General features: G+C 31.1%; 2 protein-coding genes and 2 long non-coding RNA genes across 5 annotated transcripts; 3 read left to right on the forward strand and 1 right to left on the reverse strand.

The window, feature by feature from the left end:
• The first annotated feature begins 1,136 nt into the window (after positions 1–1,136).
• LOC149612799 (uncharacterized) lies at positions 1,137–2,354 on the forward strand. Of its 2 annotated transcripts, XR_016376290.1 has the most exons (3): positions 1,142–1,683; positions 1,745–2,003; positions 2,067–2,354. It is a non-coding gene; the product is annotated as an uncharacterized LOC149612799 (long non-coding RNA). The 2 variants fall into 2 exon arrangements; XR_016376289.1 differs by lacking the exon at positions 2,067–2,354 and having other exon boundaries at positions 1,137–1,683.
• A 306-nt stretch (positions 2,355–2,660) lies between these two features.
• On the forward strand, positions 2,661–3,411 carry LOC149612800 (uncharacterized). Its single transcript, XM_089858170.1, has 2 exons — positions 2,661–3,161; positions 3,232–3,411. Exons 1-2 carry the CDS (start codon positions 2,661–2,663, stop codon positions 3,409–3,411), a joined length of 681 nt encoding a protein of 226 aa, XP_089714296.1.
• A 10,434-nt stretch (positions 3,412–13,845) lies between these two features.
• LOC149612801 (uncharacterized) lies at positions 13,846–14,534 on the reverse strand. Its single transcript, XR_016376287.1, has 2 exons — positions 14,216–14,534; positions 13,846–14,058 (listed from the first exon to the last, which is right to left on the reverse strand). It is a non-coding gene; the product is annotated as an uncharacterized LOC149612801 (long non-coding RNA).
• A 6,197-nt stretch (positions 14,535–20,731) lies between these two features.
• On the forward strand, positions 20,732–22,727 carry LOC149612802 (uncharacterized). The gene is made up of 4 exons (XM_089858172.1): positions 20,732–21,293; positions 21,448–22,046; positions 22,408–22,587; positions 22,668–22,727. The coding sequence occupies exons 1-4, from the start codon at positions 20,732–20,734 to the stop codon at positions 22,725–22,727; spliced, it is 1,401 nt and encodes a 466-aa protein (XP_089714298.1).
• Positions 22,728–23,176: the final 449 nt, after the last annotated feature.

Below are 23,176 nucleotides of genomic sequence, written 5' to 3' on the forward strand. Positions count from 1 at the left end.
TGTTAGGAACTATCAGGGTCTCGATACGTCCAAATAAAATTTCATCCTCTGTTGATTCCCAAACCACAAGTTGTCCCCGTTCATAAGTAGTACCTTTCACAGAAATTACAAATTCTAGGAGAGCGATAGCTCTCTTACATAAGACTTCATACTGCTCTTAAGCCACGTTCAGACTTACGAGGGAATCGGTTCAGAACTAGTTGCCTTTACTAGTTTTGAAACCCACTTCACTATCAGTTTGAAGCGAATTCAACAGTCTCGGTTCACACCTTAAAACTAGAGTGGGATATAGACCGAGTGGGGAAAGGTGAAGCCCCGCCCATTGACATGCGCGCTAAGCACTGGATGTTTTACTTCCAACAGCAACACGTAGATGGCGGAAAAATCTACACTTTGCCGCGAAATTTAAAATGCTTCGTTTTACAACATTGGTGCTGATATAGATAATGTTAGTTTAAATCTTAATAATAAAAAGGTGAATATTTGTGTTAAAATATAGATTTTAAAATATATTTCCCACCATGTTTTAAACACAACATACACATTGTTTATTACTAAACAATAAAGGATTTACTTGTAATATTATTAATCCCGACGTTAGGAAAAATTCTTAAAATTATTTGTTGACCGAGCGATGATGCCTAAATTGGAAAATACCTGCAATTGCTTCTTTGCAAGATCATGCCTTGTTTTTTTCGATGAAAGACATAATAGTTTTCTTTTATCTATTTTGTTTCAAGGATAATTTTTTTCTGAATTTTTGCAGTTAATTCCAGGATGAAGAAAGTAGTTTTGTAAAGTGCGGTGCTTAAAGTCAATTTAGTTACCATAAACTAATAATGACGATAATGAAACAGACTGAATGTATGTTAAACTTGTTTTGTTATTGTCTTAACTTTGCATTAATATAGCTGAAGCAAAACAAGTTTCATTTGATTGCATAATCGTGATTATTTACATTTTTGGCCAATTCAAGTAACTTCAAGCGCCGCACTTTACAAAGACTTTTCTCCTCATCCCGAAAATAACCTCAATAAATCACAAAAACAACTCTGATAACAAACAAGCAAGATATGTTATTAAATCTAATTTTATTGTACATTTCCGCTGTTCATTCTTTTATTCATCATAGGGGCTTCAATTGATCTGCATTTGGGAGTTACTTTATTATTTCTACCAAAGAAATTCAGAGAAAAATTATAATTGAATGTTTATTGTGTATAAAAAAAGTTGTAAAAAAACTCACGAGATTATAAACTTGATACACATTTTCAATACAAAATATCAAGAGAATTACGCATAAATGAAATAGTACAAATTTAAATTTGAAAAAAGAAAGTAGTAAATCAGTGATTTTTTCCTCCCTCTCTTCTTTTAACATTCAGTAACCTTCAATAAGTTGAAGTCGAATTATTTTATGTACATCAGATACGTTGTTCGAAAAAAGATCAAAAACGCTAGTTAAGGAATTGCATTTGTATCCTAATTGTAATACTGCTATTGTAAAATGTATTTTGGGCTGCGCAAATGTTTAGGAACAGAAAAATTAAGAGCATTTAATAGAGTTGAGGGCTGGAGAATGTTATGAACTAACTTGTGAATAAAAGTAACATGATTCAGTCATTAGTTATGAGGAGATAAAGGATTGCCAATAATAGTCCATATTTATATATATAGCTTTAGGTAAAAAATATTTATGCCCGAACTCTATAAAATTACGCTGTACTGCTTCTACTTTTTTTAGGAGAAATTGGCTACAGGCAACCCAACCAAACAGCAACCTGGAACGAGCTAGGCCAGGGGTCCCCTGGCTAGGCTTAAATATAAGATGCGGAAATGACGCAGAGATTTCAACTGACCACAAAACTTAAACGAAATCTCTAAGAAACGACGACATAAGCTAATAGTCTTGCTGACGTTCCTACAAAAATGTAACATAGCGTCGAATACAGTACCCAAATCTTTAGTTGAATTGCTGTGCGGATGTGTTAGGAGTCAATTAAGTAGGAGTTCAGCGACATTCAAACGAATTGGTTATAAGAAAACTATTTTTCTCTCATTGATAGAAAAAAACATTACCATGCAAAGACGGAAGTGCCGGTACTTTCTTTTTAAGGCATCATTGCTCGGTCCACTGATAAATTTCCTGACGTTGGGATTATTTGGGAAATATGCATTCATTTCTGTGTTTCTGAAACTCGAAAATGGGCATTTACAACCCATGTTTATTTAACAAATAATTTTAAATCCTACAGACAAACTACTCCCATAATTATACATTTAACATTGCAAAACTCATGAACTTAAACATATTTACTTTTATTGTTTAGTAATAAACAATATGTATGTTGTGTTTAAAACATGGTGGGAAATATATTTTAAAATCTATATTTTAACACAAATATTCACCTTTTTATTAAGATTTGAACTAACATTATCTTTATCAACACCAATGTTGTAAAACGAAGCATTTTAAATTTCACGCCAAAGTGTAGATTTTCCCGCCATCTACGTGTTGCTGTTGGAAGTAAAACATCCAGTGCTTACCGCGCATGTCAATGGGCGGGGCTTCACCTTTCCCCACTCGGTCTATATCCCACTCTACTTAAAACGCTTGTGGCCGTTGGTGTCGTCTGCTAGAGCGTCTGTCCAAGAAAAAAATGTCGGCGGCCATAGTGTTTCAATTTGGTTTCGCTAAACGTAAGCATCTCGATAGGAAGATTAAATTAATTCGTAAATTAGCCATTGCGAAATTCAGCCAAGAGCAACGTCATCGTCTGAATGTGTTTTTACGCAAGCAGAAGGAAAATAGACTTCTAATGGAGGTAGTTTTAAGTCAAATTGTCCAAAATATCGCTAAGCCTAGGTCAGTTTGGAGTCGTCCAAGGAGTCATGTAGATTTTTGGCAAGATAGAGTTCTAAATACCTATGAAGAATTTGAATTCGTAAACGATTTTCGAATGAAAAAGGAAACGTTTCTGAAACTCTGTGATTTGCTGAGGGTTCAACTGGAAAAGAAGGAAACTTACATGAGGAAACCATTATCAGTTGAGAGACGAGTTGCGATATCACTTTACAAACTTGCAACTCCTGGTGAATATCGTACTATTGGAAATCTCTTTGGCGTAGCTCGCAATACAGTTTGCGTAATTTTTCATGAAGTACGCAATATTTTATGTTAAATACTTTGTGTGATAATTTTAAACGTAATAAAATAATAATAATCTACAGTTTTGTCAAGCCGTTACAAAACTTTTGGTGCCTGCTATCAGCTATCCAAGTGATGAAGGGAAAATTAATGAAATTGTCAAAGGATTTCTAACACACCATGGATTCCCCCAATGTGCAGGAGCTATTGACGGTTGTCATATTCCTATCATAGGTCCTGAGGACTTTGCGGCAGAAAAATAACTTGTTTTATGAAATTAAATCAAATGAAATAAAAATTGTTTTTGAACTGATCGATAGTTAATAACAAATAAAAAAACCTAATTTTTCTGTAGCTGTGACGTTATTGCTAGCAAACAAATGTATTCACGTCGTGAAACTTCAAAAAACTATTATGTTTGTAACATAATTACAATTTTCAAGCCTTAATTACATTTTATACGAGTTAGATCTTTTTTTGGGCAGTCATTAACAGTTCAAGGATTTTCAATTAATGAGCTTGACTCTTTTCAATTTGAGCTGATTCAAATACAAATAATTTTTCCAAAAAATCATCCTGGTGTCTTTTTTCGTTCTCAATAAATATTTTTTGTTGCACCGCAGCATCTTCGCGAAACTGGCTTAAAACCTTTGTTAACATGTTTTCACTTTTGCTAATTTTTGTTCTTTTCCTGAGTGACACTGAAAGTAAATTCATATTTAGAAGAACAGTAATATATTCGAACATCCCTCTGTATATTATACTTGTATTGCTAACACTGTCACCAAGGTTGGTTTTCTTCGAGCTATCTAAGCTATTCTCGGGGCTACTCAGGACAGTATCTATGTTTACCCAAATAAATAAATATTTCAATGATATTTAGGCAAATAATTAGGAATAATTACCACTTTTCTTTGAAGTTGATGCACCTGCATTTATGATAAGCTCACTTTTATTCATCACACATTCACTTGTATCATCATCATTTGGGCTTTCATCATCTATTCAAAGTTTAAAGGTAATTATTGTTGGGAAAAAGATTGATATGTCACCCCCATTAACCCACCATTGGTTCTTTTCTTGGAATGTCGGTTACTCTCACTGGGTTCAGAATCTGAAAGCAATAATTCACCACCCTCTTGCGTATGTGACAACAGTTTTGTCGCTTCATTGTCTGAACTAATTTTATCCTCTTTGCTTTTGAGTATGGATTGTCCAGCGACTAAAGCTTCATTTGCTAAAACAATAGCAAGAACGTTAATAATTACATGAAATCAAGTTATTCCTCTAGTTATTTTACCATCATTGTTGACGGCATCTTCGTTAAAAGTACAAAGATGAAAATATGGTTGCGCTGTTGGTCTAATTTAACAAGCAACATAAAGTTAATGGACAATTCCTAAAACAACTAAAGTAAAAGTACCTATATCCCCACAGTTCGTCCATCTCTTCGAAAAATTTGCATGTTATTCGGTCCTTTCCACTTGAATTGTTATTATCCCTAACCATTTTCCATGATGCCTTAAGCGATTTAACTTTTGCTCGTACTTGTTTAATTGTATAATGTAATCCATTTGATTTTAACTCCTCAACAAGATCTTTGTATATTAATAAAAATTGTCTTTGTAGACAAAGACGGGAAAAAGTAAGAGATAAGTGTAGAAAATGAAATGCCTGAAGTAACAGATATTAAATTTTCACTTTTGAACACATGATTATAAACATCAATTATTTGAAAAAATTCTTATCTTAGTTTTTTTCACCAAAATTACTTTAGTAAAAATATTTTAATATGACACTTATATATCATTTTAAAAATAATACGCGTTTTCCATTTTTTCTCTCAAATATTCCAATCAGGTTGAGCCTTATAAGGAGAATAAATTGGACAGAAAAACGTTAATAGCTGATAAAGTAAAAACCGTATCAAAACAAGAAGTGTTCGTTAATTTCAAAGTTTTCGAAGTTTCAAAAATTGACGTAATGTATAGCTCTCTAAAGATCACGATCAATCTACAGATCTTTTCGACACTAATATCAACATCACAATAAAACTGCCTATGTTACTTTCCGCTTCGCAATATTTCTCATTTAAAAATATAAAAATTAAACTCGTAAATCTCAATTTTTTCAGATATGCAAGTAATTGAACCTTCTTAAAGACCATGTCAGTCTCTCCTCCCTGGTAAAACGTAGTATCAAGCTAGTATCCTTTAAAAAATTCTTGAAGAAGCCTTTTTCTAGAGCTAATATTGGGAGCAAAATACTAGGGTAAATAATGTTAAAAAACTTTTCCGCATATGAAATTTTGGTGAAAAAAACTAAGATAAGAATTTTTTCAAATAATTGATGTTTTATAATCATGTGTTCAAAAGTGAAAATTTAATATCTGTTACTTCAGGCATTTCATTTTCTACACTTATCTCTTACTTTTTCCCGTCTTTGTCTACAAAGACAATTTTTATTAATATCTGTTACTTCAGTCTTAATATTAATTAAAATAGTTTAGAAACCTTAGGAGAGAAAACGTTTTAGGGCGTTGCACTTACATTAGTTAAAGCTTTTGAACTGACCAAGCATCTATTACATAACTTCAAACCTCACTGTTTGACTTGACAATCAACGTCCAGTCAAACTAAAATTGCTTTCCCGTCATTTTCACATGCAAATCACCACAAAAAGATTAAGTAGACCTGAGCATTCCATAGATCTGAGCACCAACAGATGTCAAAGAATTGTGCACCAACACAAGTCATATGCTTATCGGCAGTCTAGCTTAATTACCCGCCATCGGTAATCTAGCTTAATTACCCGCCACCGGTAATCTAGCTTAATTACCCGCCACCGGTAATCTAGCTTTATTACCCGCCACCGGTAATCTAGCTTAATTACCCGCCACCGGTAATCTAGCTTAATTACCCGCCACCGGTAATCTAGCTTAATTACCCGCCTCCGGTAATCTAGCTTAATTACCCGCCACCGGTAATCTAGCTTAATTACCCGCCACCGGTAATCTAGCTTAATTACCCGCCACCGGTAATCTAGCTTAATTACCCGCCACCGGTAATCTAGCTTAATTACCCGCCACCGGTAATCTAGCTTAATTACCTGTAATCGTTAGTCTAGCTTAATTACCTGTAATCGTTAATCTAGCTTAATTACCTGTAATCGTTAATCTAGCTTAATTACCTGTAATCGTTAATCTAGCTTAATTACCTCTAATCGTTAATCTAGCTTAATTACCTGTAATCGTTAATGCAGCTTAATTACCTGTAATCGTTAATGTAGCTTAATTACCTGTAATCGTTAATGTAGCTTAATTACCTGTAATCGTTAATGTAGCTTAATTACCTGTAATCGTTAATCTAGCTTAATTACCTGTAATCGTTAATGTAGCTTAATTACCTGTAATCGTTAATCTAGCTTAATTACCTGTAATCGTTAGTCTAGCTTAATTACCTGTAATCGTTAGTCTAGCTAAATTACCTAAAATCATTCAGTTTTTGCAACGAAAGAGAGTAAAATCATATAAAAGTCCGCGGTAAAACAGCGTATGTGCAAGAGTGGCCTTCTCCTACGCAAACACCGTAAGTCAAAGCATGATTAAAAAGCATGAAACTTAGCACTTAAACTTAATTTTCCGCAGAAACCTTAAAAATGGTCCTAGAAAAAGGTTTATATTTTGATATAAAACCGTTCCCAAACGTAACAAACGAATATTTCATTTCAAAAGGGTTGCGACAAAATGGCTAAATTTGAGAAAAACTCCATGTTATTTCTATGGGAAAATTTAACTTTTTCACCAAAAGGGCTGAATCATTTTATGGAAATGAAACCACCCTTAGCAACTTTATTTTTTATAAAATTAACTAATGGGTGGATCTTTTTGAAATTTTAACCACATATTGAGGGCCCGAATTGTAGTTCTGTGGAATATTTTCAAAACAGTTGAAACAATACAAAAAAAGTTACATCCAAACAAAAAACCCTCCTTATACATTAAGAGCAGTATGAAGTCTTATCTAAGAGAGCTATCGCTCTCCTAGAATAGTTTCATTTCGTTTACTCGAGGATAATAGTTCAACTATACGTTTTTCTTTTAAAATAAATAATAATGTACTCACACTAGCGTGTGGCCATTGAGCTGCCATGATCACTTATGAAGTTACGATAGTGAAGAAAGACGAAAATGAAAGAATGATTGCGCAAACGCGGATCACGTGATTTAAAAGACGGAACTGACGTCAGAAACCAGCCTCCAAACGCGCCTCAAGTTTGTTCGCGAACCAACTTCCAGGAACCGAGTTTGTAACTCGTTTCGAGACTATCAGTTTTGTTCACACTGAACTTTGGAAGCGCTTTGAGTCGCTTTGAACCGGTTTCTCCTGTAAGTGTGAACGAGGCTTTAATGTGTAAGGAGGGTTTTTTGTTTGGATGAAACTTTTTTGTACTGTTTCAACTGTTTTGAAAATATTCCACGGATCTACAATTCGGGCCCTCAATATGTGGTTAACATTTCAAAAAGATCCATCCATAAGTTTATTTTATAAAAAATAAAGTTGGTAAGGGTGGTTTTCATTTGCATAAAATTAATCAGCCCTTTTGACGAAAAACTTAGAAATAACATGGGATTTTTTTGAAAACAACGATTTTGTCCAGGCACTTTTAGAATTAAATATACGTTTGTTAGACTTAAAAACGGTTTTTAATGAAAGGTAAAACATTTTACTAGGCGCTGAGCGATTTTCATGGATAAAAATTAAGTCTAAGTATTCATTTTGACAATATTTACGACATATCTTGATTTGCGATATTATACTAGGCATACACCGATTTACTGAAAAATGACAGCGCGATCAGAACTAGCCTTTATTAGGGTTTAGTTGCCTTATTATAACTCCAGCGTTTCTTCTTAAAGCATTATGGATGAAATGGTCCATTGAGGGTGAATTAAGCTTGAAAAGTTGAATGAATCCACGCGCTGTCGAGTGTCGATAAGACGGTTAAAACCTCATTTATTTACTTTTGGTAGAGATAGGTGGATAATAAGGTTTGATTTCACTTTCTTTCGTTTCAAAAATATAATACACTTTATATGTATGATTTATCAGGTAATTTGCAAATTAGTTTATTTCGGTAAGCCTTGGTCAAAACAAAACTTGGGAGTTGGGACCCAAGTTTTAAAATCGAGTTTGCTGGTAACTAAGGTAACAGTACCGCTAAATAATAATTTAAAATACTGTTATCTAATATAGTCAAATCAAGGGAGAATAGCAATAGAGAATAACACAGTCACTTAAATATATATAGTGTTAACAATGTAGTTGTGTTCTTTAGTACACATGTGCTTATCTGTTACTTTTATTTTGATATCTCCATTGTATTAATTAGAAATTGGCATTTCTATCCAAATGAATAAAATCTTAAATCAGGTAATGCTTTAAAAAAGACCACGTTTAATACAGCAGATATCCACATTCCTCCCCAACGTAACATTTCTGTGTAAATTGATAGCTATTAAACGCAAGAAATAACACTGTCGTCAACGGTGATTTGCCAAGTAAAGTATTAACAGTAGGCCTATACCTTTTTTTCTTAAATTAATAGTCCACAATTATTTTAATTTAATTCAAAGGACTACAATTGATGACCCACTTTTAACATGTTTTATAAATGATGGTTATTGATAGATGAAGCTGCAGTCAGTACAATTTTTAGTTGCAGTACCAACGTTACCCACAAAAGCAATGTATAATCGTCAGCCTTTTTCAGCAGTACCAGTACTTCATAAATCCCTTTGACATATAGAGTTAGTAGATTATTATAATGGAAAGGTGTTGGAGGAAACAAAATAAATACAAATTCATAAGAGATAATCTTAAAGGAGGAACAATTGAAAGTTGAAGAAACAAAATTCCACAAAAATATTTCTGGTGATAAAATTTTTACAAAAATTAACTATAAAAAATAAAAGTTAAATGTCAAGTGCTTTGGGTTTCATAAAGGGGTCATATAGATTTTCAAACAGGTATAGTATTTTCTCAAAGATGTCAGATTTCTACAAGTTACTATTGTTTTTCTTGTATTTATGCAGATTTTTTAATTTTTGTGACAAATTTCCTGATTTTTCTGTCAGACCGAATTTTTCTTTCCCCCAATAACTGGGCTCCCACCAAAATCTCAAAAATAATAGGGCAAAAAGGGACTTTTCACAATAAAAATATCTAGAAACATACTAGGATGGCTCAACCTAGAACAAATGGCAAAAATACATTTACTAACCCTAATGTTTAAAATATATAATGGTAAAGCACCTGAATACATCCTAGACCTGTTTCAAGCAAGCCGGAAATCATAACCATAAGTACCCAACAAAAGGTAGCTTTGTCAACTTCGTAAGAGAACCGGAAAACAAATGGACCAGTAAATCCATCAAATCCATTGGAACTAAACTCTGGAATGCAATTCCAACGGACTTAATAACTTTAACTTCATTAAATATTTTTAAAGATAGAATTTCAGAGCACATAAAAAAGGAAATGAGCCATGAATGACTAGTTTCCGTCTATACTTTATAACGTTTATACTTTACAACGTACTGTAATCAATACATATTTTTATGTTTTCAACTCAATTCTTATTTCAATTGAATTTTAAATTAATTCATTCTCAAATCTTTTAACTCAATCCTAATTTTTGATGGATTTCTAATCAATTTCATATATTAATTTTACTATTATTTCAATCTGAATTTTAAATTAATTTAGGACGCTCACGCAAACGAGTAATTTATTACTGATGAGCATATCCCAATAAAGCTTTTTATTATTATTATTATTATTAAAATAGGGACCTTAATTTTAAAGGTAGAAACCAACAAGATGGCCCCGGCCATATTACGCTTTGGTGCTTGGCAAGTAATTAAAATAAATTTCTATCCAACGGGATGGGACATTTACTATAAATGGCTTTCTTAATGCAAAATTGATACTTGTAGAATAATATGTGACTGGAACTAAAATTATTCAATTATTGTACTCATATACAAATATACAACCACCGCCTAGAATTAGCCCCACAGCAATATTTTTACTTCAGAGTTGATACAATAGATATAAAATATACTGCTAAAAGGGAGAATTATACGTCTGTAAATTTCACTTTGAAACGAATGAAGTTTGAACGACTTTCTTTAAGGTCCATCGGTGGACTGGGGGCCTTGCGTCCTTTTATGAAATTTCCGATTGCAGTGTCGGTGCTTTATTATAAGTAAAGTAACTTAGTGTGTATCTTGTAGTTTTATCTGGAACACTTTTTATGAAGGACTCCAAGTCGAATATGGGTCTCTTTATCTAGGATCTTAAGCTTAATGTGGGTCTCTTTTTCTATGATCCCAAGCCTAATGTGGGTCTCTTTTTCTAGGATCCCAAGCCTTATGTGGGTCTCTTTTTCTAGGATCCGATCCCCTTGCGTCCTTTTATGAAAATTCCGATTGCAGTGTCGGTGCTTTATTATAAGTAAAGTGACTTAGTGTTGATCTTTTAGTTTCATCTGGAACACTTTTTATGGAGGGCTCCAAGTCGAATATGGGTCTCTTTATCTAGGATCTTAAGCTTAATGTGGGTCTCTTTTTCTAGGATCCCAAGCCTAATGTGGGTCTCTTTTACAGCTTCTTATGGTGCTGGGCGCTATAGCGGTTAAACGCATAAACACCAAAAAAAGGCGGGCTTTTGCACGACAAAAAGGGGAAAAAAGAGGGGCGAAAAGGGAGAAAAGAGGGAAAAAAATTGTCCGTTTATAAGCTTATACCTTTTGTCTGCCAAAAGAAGGCAAGCACAAAAACAAAAATGTAAATAATCACGATTACGAAATACAATGAATGTATGTTAAACTTGTTTTGCTTTGGCTATATTAATGCAAAGTTAAGACCATAATAAAACTAGTTTAACATGCATTCAGTCCGTTTCATTATCGTGATTATTTACATTTTTGGTACCTAAAATGACTCCAAGCGCCGCACTTTACAAAGACTACTCTCCTCATCCTGTAATTAACTGCAAAAATTCAGAGAAAAATTATCCCTGAAACAAAGTAGCTACTAGAAAACTGTTAGTCTTTATTTTATGAAGATTTGAACTAACATTATAGCAACACCAATGTTCTAAAACAAAGCTTTCTAAATTTCGCGCCAAAGAGTAGATTTTCGCGCCATCTACGTGTCGCTGTTGGAAGTAAAATATCCAGTGGTTACCGCCCATGTCAATGGGCGGGGCTTTACATTTCCCCACTAAAACTTAGCATTTCATTCACCGCTCCATGAGAAATCTTTCTCTTCATCGGTTAGTGAATTTAAACTAATAGCAATGTTTGCATCTAAATTGAGCTGCGTGAAATCCACTTTGTCCAGCATAATATTGAAGAACAACATCACGCTGTCTCTCTTACCACATTGAAATCTATTTTTATCATTCTTGATAGGGCTTTCAGTTTACAGTTTTTCCTCGCTTCCTTCTTCCTGTTGTCTTTTTCTGACGTGACTTAAGATATTTTCACTGGGTTCTTTTTCTGACGTGACTTAAGATATTTTCACTGGGCTCTTTTTCTGACGTGACTTAAGACATTTTCACTGGGTTCTATGTGCTTTTGTAAGGCTGATTCGTAATTTGTACTTCCCATTAGTGATTTACGGATTTGGTCTTGTTTTTTCTTTCAAAATGCACTAGTTTGTACGTGGGAGCTGTAATGCAACACAGTTTATCAATGAGAATATATATTTTCGAAGCTGTAAGGCTATTTCAGCCCAAGCTCGTCACTTGAAACTTGAAAGGAACCAAAAAAAAACGCCCTTGTGCTTTTCTTGAACTGATTTTTTAGTTAGCCCCAAGTTTGTTTTACGTCAGTGCAGGTTAGCGTCGGAAGGTTATCTTCCCTATTTACGAGTAGTAACCTAGTAGGACAGCTATGCAATGCTTGGAAAACCCTCCTCCTCCTCCTCCTCCTGCTGGGCAAGAACAAATTACCACGAATTCATTGCTGTCACTCAGGTCCAACTTAACCTTGTGCGGTTCTTCCCGATAATCCTGAATTTTTTAAGAACTAGCGCTTCAATATAACTTAGTTAAAAATTCTTTTGATTTTCCAGAAACGCCAAAGCTATTAATATGATTTTTTCTTAGTTTTTGTTCTTCTTGTATTAAGCAATTCTTCCCATTTCCAATATAGTCCATAATTTTGACAAGAGAGAGAGAGAGAGAGAGAGAGAGAGAGAGAGAGAGAGAGAGAGAGAGAGCAACAGGTACTAATTAAAGCGAAAACAGTATTACCAATTTTTATAAACTTCATGTTATGACCAAGGCTTAAGTGTTTACAGTCTAATTTGGTTAATATTAGGGTAATTAAGTTTTCAACACTTACCATTTTTGACCAAATTCTCTCCTGAAAATTGTGGTTCATCCATTCCAAGAAATTTCGAGTACTAATTATCATTTGGCACTAAATTATAAGTTTAAACGTCACATACTCTGCCGTTGTTGCTATGCTATACCATTATTTGTTTCCTTTAGATCAAGCTTCGCGTTTTCTCCGCACGGTGGCACTAGTGAAACTTTTCGTTACAAATCGGTCTGGGAAATAAGGATATTTTTTAAATTAGTCCTTGGGACCAGAGACCAGTCTGGGAAATAGCAGATTTTTTCTGGTCCAAAACCAGTTTATTAATTGCTTGGGCTAGTTTTTTAATTCAAAAAGTGGGGGTTACTGGTCCTCGGGACCAGTTTATTAATTGCAAATCTATAGGAGAACAAAGGTGGGGATCAGTCCTGAGACCAGTTTATTATTTCAGACACTAGGGGGTCACTGGTCCCAAGGACTAGTTTAAAAAATATCCTTATTTCCCAGCCTGCGGCAGAGACCCCCTCCCCCTAGTGTCCGAAATAATAAAATGGTCCCCGGACTGGTCCCCGCCATTGTTCTCCTAGTTATTTTAAGGAACTTCAATTATAATACTAGGAAACTGAATTTGGAATTGTCCCCGCCATTGTTCACCTAGGTTTAGTGATGCCGTATATAAAATACACCCTTTTGAAATAGGGCGGCTCCCGAAAAAATTATTTTAAACATAGCCCACTCGATTCGCACTCACGGACGCGCGTGATCGAGTGGGCTATGTTTTAAGGAACTACAATTATAATACTAGGAAACTGAATTTGTATTTTGGACTAGAAACGTTTAGCCGCGTTGTTCAGTTTAATCATGGTAGGAAGTGTTCCTAGTTAATTAAAAAAATATATGACAAATTTTAATCGACTTTACAATTCAAATCTGTAATTTGACTAGAAAATTCTATTAAGTTAACGTCCTTATTTTAACCAAACGTATTTTCAAAGTTAAATTAATAGTAATTTGCCACACGTTGTTAAATTTATGGTTAATTAAAAAATATTTGAAAAATTTTGATCGAGTTTACAATTCAACTCTGCAATTAGATTAGAAAATTGAAAGCGCTACCTACCTAATAATTTTTAGCAATGTAATTTAAGTCAATGAAACATATTCATATAAAGTTAAATAATTATAAGTCGCTAGGGGAGTTGCCTATCCTCTAAGTGTGAAAACAAACTTTCCCACGTGTATCCTTTATCCATGTAATTGTTTAGCCTTTTTATATTTAAAAGAAACATAATATCTTACTCATGTCATAACGATTGAAATTATTTATTTAAAGACTAATGATTTCCAACATAAACATTTTCTAGCTCACATTATTAATTTGAGTTCACAGAGATTTGAAAATTTAAAAAAATTCAACCAAGTCCAAAAGGAATTATTAAATTCATATTTTCAGATATTAGGTTCATATATTTTAAGATGAAATTTTATGTTGTCCAGCATTAGTTGAAAATTAAGCCAACCTACGAATTTAATTAATACGATCATAATCAGATTCATTCACCATTACCGTTAGTAGAAAAACATGTTAATGTTAGTTAATTTAGCCATGCATAGATTCATCGTGAATGTCTGTAAAAAACCAGTGGTTTTGTAAACGTTGTATTAAACAATGCTTACCTTTACACAATGGTGTTTTTACGTTCTTCTTTTCATTACTGAATGTCCTTGTTGTCATAATCAGATTGATTCACCGTTAATGTTAGTAGGAATACTCCTTACGTATTCATAATAGTGTTACATATTACAGGCTTCATATTTCTTTACTGAATGTCTTAGACAGCTAGACTCCAGATTGAATCACCTTTAATGTTAAACCCGTTGTTGTGGTTTCGACAACGACATTTGAATGGTAAATAAGCAATACTGTTGTAATCAGAATGGTTTTTGAGGATATAAATAGGTCTGTAATTCTAATGATTCTAAGTGTTAAGGAGACTCGGACTCATTTAAAATTAATTGAACTAGATCAAATATTGAATAGATTACCCCTCTGGCTCGAGCCGCTCGACATAATAATAACACGGTAAAAAAAAATGTAAACAAGAGAGACACTGGGGATTGGGTAAAGGAAACCATAGCAACAGTCGTCCTGTCCAATAGCGGCGGTCCGGCTTAAAGACCCGTTCAGACGACACTCTGCTACTCTGTGGAAATGTGTTTTCACTAAAATTTCAGTGAGAGGTATATTGAAGGGTTTTAAATTATCGTGTAAAGTTTTAAAACGAATAGTTCTTAAAAATTTCCTAGGTTGTGATTGTTCACAAACAAAATTTTAGTGAATGTTAGGAAAACAGCTAATCATTTTAAAAAAGACGTCATTATCGGAAGTACTCTATTGGCTGTGCCGAGCAAAGAGAGAAAAAAAGTTGAATTTTTTCAACTTTTTTTCTCGCTTTTCCGAGATCAAGAATGAGAAAATTTGTCCGTGTGAACAGCGCATTTTCTAGAGGCTGGTGAACCCAGAAAATCTGATGAGCCCAGCACAGCGAGCGTAGCGGGAAAAAGAGTGTCGTCTGAACGGGCCTTTATAAACACCAAAAAAAGGAGGGGCTTGTGAACACCAAAATTGTCCGTTTTAAAGAGCTGATACCTTTGGTGTTGCCATAGGGACCACTGGTAAAACAAAATGATATCTTTATTATATTTATATGAAAATACCACAATCCCTCTAGATCAAAACCTATTTATTAATTGCATGGACTAGTTTTTAAATCTAAGAAGTGCATGGGGTTACTGATCCTCGGGACCAGTTCATTAATTGATTCTTAAAAATAGATTCTTCAAGAAATTCTATAAAAATTGAAGAAATCATCCTGAATTTTTCATAGAATTTAAATTTTTTAATATAATTTTTTGTAATTTTTCAAGGATTAATTGTTTTAAATAAAGTTCACAGAAAAACTATTCACAACATATTATTTTATTATTGCTTTTACATATTTTTTATTTTATTACATTCGAAAAGTTTTTTGTTTATTTTTAATGTTACATTTTAGTTTTTTTATGTATTACATTTTACATTTTTATATATTTTATTACATTTTTTATATATTTTATTACATTTTTTATATATTTTAATACATTTTTATATATTTTATTACATTTTTTAAATATTTTAATACATTTTTTATATATTTTAATACATTTTTTATATATTTTAATACATTTTTATATATTTTAATACATTTTTAATACATTTTTTTATATATTTTAATACATTTTCTATAAATTTTAATACATTTTATTTTAATACATTTTTTATATATTTTAATACATTTTTTATAAATTTTAATACATTTTTAATACATTTTTTATATATATTATTACATTTTTTATATATTTTAATACATTTTTTATATATTTTAATACATTTTTAATACATTTTTTGTATATTTTAATACATTTTTTATATATTTTAATACATTTTTTATATATATTTTAATACATTTTTTATATATTTTAATACATTTTTAATACATTTTTTGTATATTTTAATACATTTTTTATATATTTTAATACATTTTTTATATATTTTAATACATTTTTTATAAATTTTAATACATTTTTAATACATTTTTTATATATTTTAATACATTTTTTAAATATTTTAATATATATTTTAATACATTTTTTATATATTTTAATACATTTTTTATAAATTTTAATACATTTTTAATACATTTTTTATATATTTTAATACATTTTTTATAAATTTTAATACATTTTTTATATATTTTAATACATTTTTTATATATTTTAATACATTTTTTATATATTTTAATACATTTTTTATATATTTTAATACATTTTTTTTTTTTTTTTTTTTTTATTATAAAGCTACTTTTACAAGGTTACTTTCATTTTCACTTTCCTACCCTCCAATTTACAAATTCCCGATTCTATAAAAAGTTTAAAAGCTATTTTGTCATTTCTTTCATAAAATTCATATTCGGTTAAAATACATAGTAATAGTTTCTTGTTAAAATAGTTAACTAACATAATTTCAGGGTCTACTTCTTTTATATTCATTCTAGTTTGATACGTAAAATAAATTGAAAGTTTTGCTATATTTAAAATAATGATTATGATTTTAAAATATGCTATTTCTTCACCACAATACAGCCAGTACATTTTGTTTATTAATTTAAAATTAGGATTGAATATTTGTATAAAGGTTGTAATTTTTGTTAAAAAGCTCTGGGTTATCCCACAGTTAAAAAATATATGCTTGATATTTCCTTGCTCTTTTTCACAGAATGGACATTGGGGACTAAGATTATACAATCTAGATGCTAAAACTGGTAACGTTATATTGCCTATGGTTATTCTCCAAAGAATACTGTTTTCCTTTGGGAAAAAACACGGATGCCATATGGGATTTAACTTAAGTTTAATATTGTTTGGACTCTCAAAAATCGCGAGAAATCTGTTTTTTAATTGTTCTGAATGTGGGTTGGTAAGTTCTTTAAATTGGGTTTTTGTTATTTTTTCAAGGCTGACATACTTATCATCCAAGTAAAGTTCCATCTCACAAATTGTCTTTTCTTGGGGTGGGTTAGTTTTGCTCGGCAGACAAAAAAGATCTATCTTTTCTTTACATAATTTTGAAATCTTAAGGAACTGATTGGTAAGGGAGCGCTCTGTTTGAGGTCTTAGTCCTATATCAATAAAGGGATTTCTAAAACAATTTTTTTGGTGATCGTAGATATCCCTGATAAGTTGAAAGCCTGGTGTTTTTCATTTTGGATGATAAAAGTCCAATTTAATCAAAGGGTTATTTAAAATAGGTAAGTTTAAAAAACTCTGTATGTTTGTGGGTTTTTTTAAACGTATTGGGATCGTTTTCCAAAACATGAATAAATCCTTGTAACATTTTGGGCAAAAATCATAGTTGAATTCTATGTCTGGGAAGCTAAGAACGTTTAAACCAAATTTATATATGTTCGTTTGTTTTAAATAATGATCTAGAAAGGCTCCTTCTATGGGGTGGTAAAGTCCCTCAATGTGACGTTGTAACTTATTAAAGGCGAAATTTTCCCATCTTTTTGTTAGGGTTATTAACCCGAAACCTCCCTGGCCTATCTTCTGTTGGATATCGTCCATATTTAACCAGTGTCTGTCGTTAGTCCAGATTAGTTTGGCGCATTCGTGTAATAGTCTCTTGGATAGTTCTTTCGGTGTGAACAGTACTGGTAAGGTGTAGAATAGTTTGCTGAGGAGGATGTTGCATAACTGCGCTCTGTTTTTGTATGACAGGCCAAAAACTGAGGTAGAAATGTTTTCCATTGAGGTTGTTATTTCGTCTGCTACCATATTTGCGTGCTTGTTTAGAATATTTTCTTTCGTGAAGAAGGTGACGCCTAAGGACTTTATTTGATCATTGTTCCATTGTACGTTTATCGGGAGATCCGTTCTATTTTTCCACCCTCCGAGCCATAATCCGTTGCTTTTTTCTAGGTTAAACTTGGCGTTACTCATTCTCGAGTAATTTGCACATTCTTCTGAAATAATCGTAAAGCCTTGGTCTGTGGTGATAAAAGTGTTGAGGTCATCAGCGAAGGATAGAGTTGTTAATGGTCTCGGGATGAAAGGTAGATTTATAGAGTCTTCTCGTAGTTTACTTCGGAGATGGCATATACATTTTTTATATATTTTAATACATTTTTTATATATTTTAATACATTTTTAATACATTTTTTATAAATTTTAATACATTTTTTATAAATTTTAATACATTTTTTATAAATTTTAATACATTTTTTATAAATTTTAATACATTTTTTATAAATTTTAATACATTTTTTATAAATTTTAATACATTTTTTATAAATTTTAATACATTTTTTATATATTTTAATACATTTTTTATAAATGTTAATACATTTTTTATAAATTTTAAAACATTTTTTATATATTTTAATACATTTTCTATATAAATTTTATTACATTTTAAATATTTATATATTTTATTACATTTTTTATATATTTTAATACATTTTTATATATTTTATTACATTTTTTAAATATTTTAATACATTTTTATATATTTTAATACATTTTTTATGTATTTTAATACATTTTTTATATATTTTATTACATTTTTTATATATTTTATTACATTTTTTTATATATTTTAATACATTTTTTATATATTTTAATACATTTTTTAAATATTTTAATACATTTTTATATATTTTAATACATTTTTTATGTATTTTAATACATTTTTTATATATTTTATTACATTTTTTATATATTTTATTACATTTTTTATATATTTTAATACATTTTCTATAAATTTTAATACATTTTATTTTAATACATTTTATTACATTTTTTATATATTTTAATACATTTTTTATATATTTTAATACATTTTTTATATATTTTTATACATTTTTTATATATTTTAATACATTTTTAATACATTTTTTATATATTTTAATACATTTTTTATAAATTTTAATACACTTTAATACATTTTTTATATATTTTAATACATTTTTAATACATTTTTTATAAATTTTAATACATTTTTTATAAATTTTAATACATTTTTTATAAATTTTAATACATTTTTTATAAATTTTAATACATTTTTTATAAATTTTAATACATTTTTTATAAATTTTAATACATTTTTTATAAATTTTAATACATTTTCTATATATTTTATTACATTTTAAATATTTATATATTTTATTAAAAAAATTTGTTTATTTTATGAAATTTTAAATATTTTTTGGTTTATTTTATTACATTTTAAATATTTATATATTTTATTAAAAAAATTTGTTTATTTTATGAAATATTAAATATTTTTTGGTTTATTTTATTAAATTTTAAATTGAATTTTTCTTAGTTATTTCATTTTAAATATTTTTTGGTTTATTTTATAAAATTTTAAATATTTTTCAAGCTAAATGAAAATCTAGCAAACAGAAATGATCTAGCAAACGGAACTTCATTCATTTGAATGAGCCAGGAGCTAATTGCTTTTTATTTTTAATTTCCCCCCCCCACCCACCCCCCCAACGGAATAAAACATTTTAAATGAAGTTTTTTTTTAAAAAATTTTTTTAACAATTTTTAAACGCTTGTCTCGTCTTCTATCGCTATTTCATTTTCCTCCAAAACTGTTCCACCTGCAGACGGAACAGTTTCATTTGCTGCTACTTCTTCCACTACATGGCCGGAGCCGCTTCATCCATGGCCAAAGCCCTAACAGTTAAATTGGCCACATCTGTGGCCAAAGTTGCTACATCGATTTCTTTTTGTTCAATTCCATCTTAAAAATACACGATGTTACAAAAAGGATGCTAGGACAGATAATTAAAAAAAAATGTTTCACTTTTCATTTCTGGGCAATCCTTTATAAAATGCCCAGGTTTTCTGCATTTGTAGCAGGTGCGCGGCTTGCCACCGCGCCCATAAGGTTTTTTGTCACCTTGACGACCCCCTCTTCCCGCCGACTCCCGTTATCATAATTTATGTTTAATTTTAAGCCAGTCACGGCACCATTAAAAGTCATACCAGACATTTTCTACCCAAAAAATTCACAAATTTAATATTTTAACATTAATTATTTTGCTCACAGTACATTTTTGAACTAGCTTATATTATTAATCATTCAAATTCTTAAAAATAAGTCTATTTTATAATAAAATCTATAAAAAATGTAATAATTTTTGCATACAACTTACTTTAGATGAGGTTAGTTTAAGTTTTCTGACGGTTATGAAATTTTTAATAAAAGGACGCCAATAATTCGTTATTAGCGCCGGCTAGGTTACGTCTTTAGCGCCGGCTAGGTTAGCGGTAAACTCTAGAACTTTCGTAACCGACCAATCAAAATTGTTTTTGCTGCTTTGCATAATTTTTTTAGTTTTTTGGGACAGAAACGCACGTATAACTAAATTGTTTATTTAATTTGTTCATGATATCGGATTAGATAGTGTTAACAACATTTTCTCTACGATATTCAAAATTTTCAAAAGGAAACAGTAATTTTTTGTGGCTTCTTAAAAACTTAAAAATATTTATTCCTTAAGCCTTGGTATACGTTTGTTTATGGGTGGTGTGTACGTCTGTTACTGTTAGGTTAGTGTTATAGTCACTCACGGTGTTTAGAACATGGGAAAAGGTACTTGTATTATAGAAAATTGCCGAAACAATGATTCATCGCTCACTTATCACGCATTACCTAAAGATAAGGATCTGAAACGGAAATGGTTTCATGCCATAACTGTGGCATTAGGAACCAAACCAGCTGATTCTAAAGTCTCACTTCTATGCTCAAAACATTTTTTGAAAACTGATTATTTACCCACTGGGGCTTTACGTCGCAAACACCTTAAAAAATTTGCGGTTCCTTCTATTTTTGAAAACACGAAAATGTCCGATGCATTAAAGCTAGCTGACGCCAGTCAAACTCAAAGAAAATGTGCCTTTTCACGTAGAATTATCAAAGAACAAATAAATTTTTCGGAAGAAATGCAACCATTACGTGTTTATCAAAGAAAGTATGACATTGCATCAAACTGTAATGTGAAAGATCCACTATTATCTGTTGTTGATAAGCAACCCCAAGGTGAACCCAGTTTTGGTGAAATATCTCCAAAATTGTTCCATAATTCAAATACATTAAATGAAATTGAACTTATGAGAAAAGAAATTGACCTTATAACAGTTAAAAGTAAAAAAATTTACATTTGAGAGACTTATAAATGACAATAACAGTATCAAATATTTTACTGGCTTTCCTTCTTTCAAAATGTTTTGGGCATATTATCAACTTTTGCTACCAGAGTGTACTAAACTAAATTATGTTCGACAAGATTCTTCTCAAGTGACTAATAGTACAGAAGTTTTTGATAAAGTTGTGAAATTTGCGGGACCAGGAAAACTGAATCCAATGGAAGAATTTTTCATGACGCTTGTACGACTCAGGCGAGGAACTGAGGAACAATATTTAGCCTATTTATACAATTTATCACAAGACTATGTGTCTATAATCTTAAGTACATGGATTTTGTTTCTTTTTGAGTGCATCCCAAATTTGCCAAGATGCCAAACATCAAAATTAGCTAATGCCCTGGAAATTAAGAAAATGAAACAAAAGCACCCTGGCTTGAGACTAATTATTGATAGTGCAGAATTTGAACTGGAAAAGCTGTCAGGACCAGAAGCCCAAGTAAATTATAAACAGGCTAATACAATGAAAGCTCTTATTGGAATGGCGCCCTCTGGAGACATAAATTTCTGTTCTAACCTCTATGCGGGAGATATTTCTGAAAAGAAGCTGTTTTTACAGTGTGGTGTTTTAGAAACTCTAGATAAAGGCGACGCTATAATGTCTAACTGTAATTTTGATGTTGCTAAAGAACTAGCATGCAGAAATGTTAAACTTGTTATTCCTGACTTTCTAAAACAACAGGGTATTGGGAAGGTCAAAGAATTCCAAATTTTAAAGGGACATATACCCAGGGCTTTGTCACCTATGCTAGAGAAAATTTACATTCTTTGTTGTTGTTTGTCTAACCTAATTTAGTAACAAAGCTAAGAAATGCTTACAATAATGTATTTTTTTTGGTAAAATAAGTGTACTTTTCCCTTATATAAATATATATATAATTCTGTTCTTTGTGCTGCTCATTTCACGTCACATTTTTAAAGCATACGAAATTAAAAATAAGAACACTCAAAACAAAAATAGGTTTTTTTCCCATAAGGCACATTTTTGGGTGTCTGGTAAACTTCAGGGAATATTAAATTTTACCCCACCAATTTGTTCTTCTAAAATACGCTAGATGGCGAACGTGGCGCCTCGCTCAGTGCGTATAGGGATAGTTCTGGTGAGCATATGCAATAACGTCATGAACTTGACCTGTGAGGATTTTTCAATGGAGATTTTGACAGACTCAGCGGGTATTGGCAAGGGCTTAAAATTGGGACTCGGTACCGTTTCAGGTCCTGGAAACATTTTAGATGTATATCTGTTTTTCTTACAGTCTCTAGTATAAATGAAAAGTGTGTAGCTTCTTTATCATATTATTCTTTACTTTCTTAGGTCAACCCAAATCAGTTTATTTCTTACAAATTTTTGCTGGGCGGTAGTGATGCATATTAAAATTCTTCTTTCCTTTGAAACTTCAATTTTGGCTTGATAAATTCTAAATATATCTTTTTATGCCAATTTCATGTAGTTTCTTGAGAATGCTAAGTCTTTTTCCATTTCATGGTTGTGTACAAATTAATACTATCTATCACATCATTACATTGAAAAGCATTGTTTAGGACTAACCTAACCATGCAATGAATAGAGTATGTGAGCTTTCATTTGGTATATATTTCATTATATTTCGGGGTGCAGGTACTATTCTTCAAAATAGCCAGAATGTGTTCATCCCTAGCTGATGACTGATTATAGTCACTTTGTGATAAAACATCACTTGTGTAAATATTAAGAGCAACTTTGATTCTACCTTTCTTGTGTAAAGCAATTAAGAGCAGAATTTAGGGCGCTAGCTATCAATTTCAATGTAAAATTACATAGCTCTTCAATTGTCAATTCTCTGT

This window comes from Phalangium opilio, unplaced genomic scaffold (assembly GCF_054372755.1).
Source record: "Phalangium opilio isolate 3A_F unplaced genomic scaffold, DU_Popi_V2 ptg000231l_1, whole genome shotgun sequence".
Classification (NCBI taxonomy): Eukaryota; Metazoa; Arthropoda; class Arachnida; order Opiliones; family Phalangiidae; genus Phalangium; species Phalangium opilio.

Excerpts from the sequence above, each read along its gene's own strand:
- LOC149612800 (XM_089858170.1), top strand. The coding sequence starts at position 2,661 with ATGTCGGCGGCCATAGTGTTTCAATTTGGTTTCGCTAAACGTAAGCAT. Across the intron at positions 3,162-3,231 it reads TTTGCGTAATTTTTCATGAA|TTTTGTCAAGCCGTTACAAA; the intron begins GTACGCAATATT and ends AATAATCTACAG.
- LOC149612802 (XM_089858172.1), top strand. The coding sequence starts at position 20,732 with ATGGGAAAAGGTACTTGTATTATAGAAAATTGCCGAAACAATGATTCA. Across the intron at positions 21,294-21,447 it reads TGACCTTATAACAGTTAAAA|TGACTAATAGTACAGAAGTT; the intron begins GTAAAAAAATTT and ends ATTCTTCTCAAG. Across the intron at positions 22,047-22,407 it reads AACAACAGGGTATTGGGAAG|ATGGCGAACGTGGCGCCTCG; the intron begins GTCAAAGAATTC and ends AAAATACGCTAG.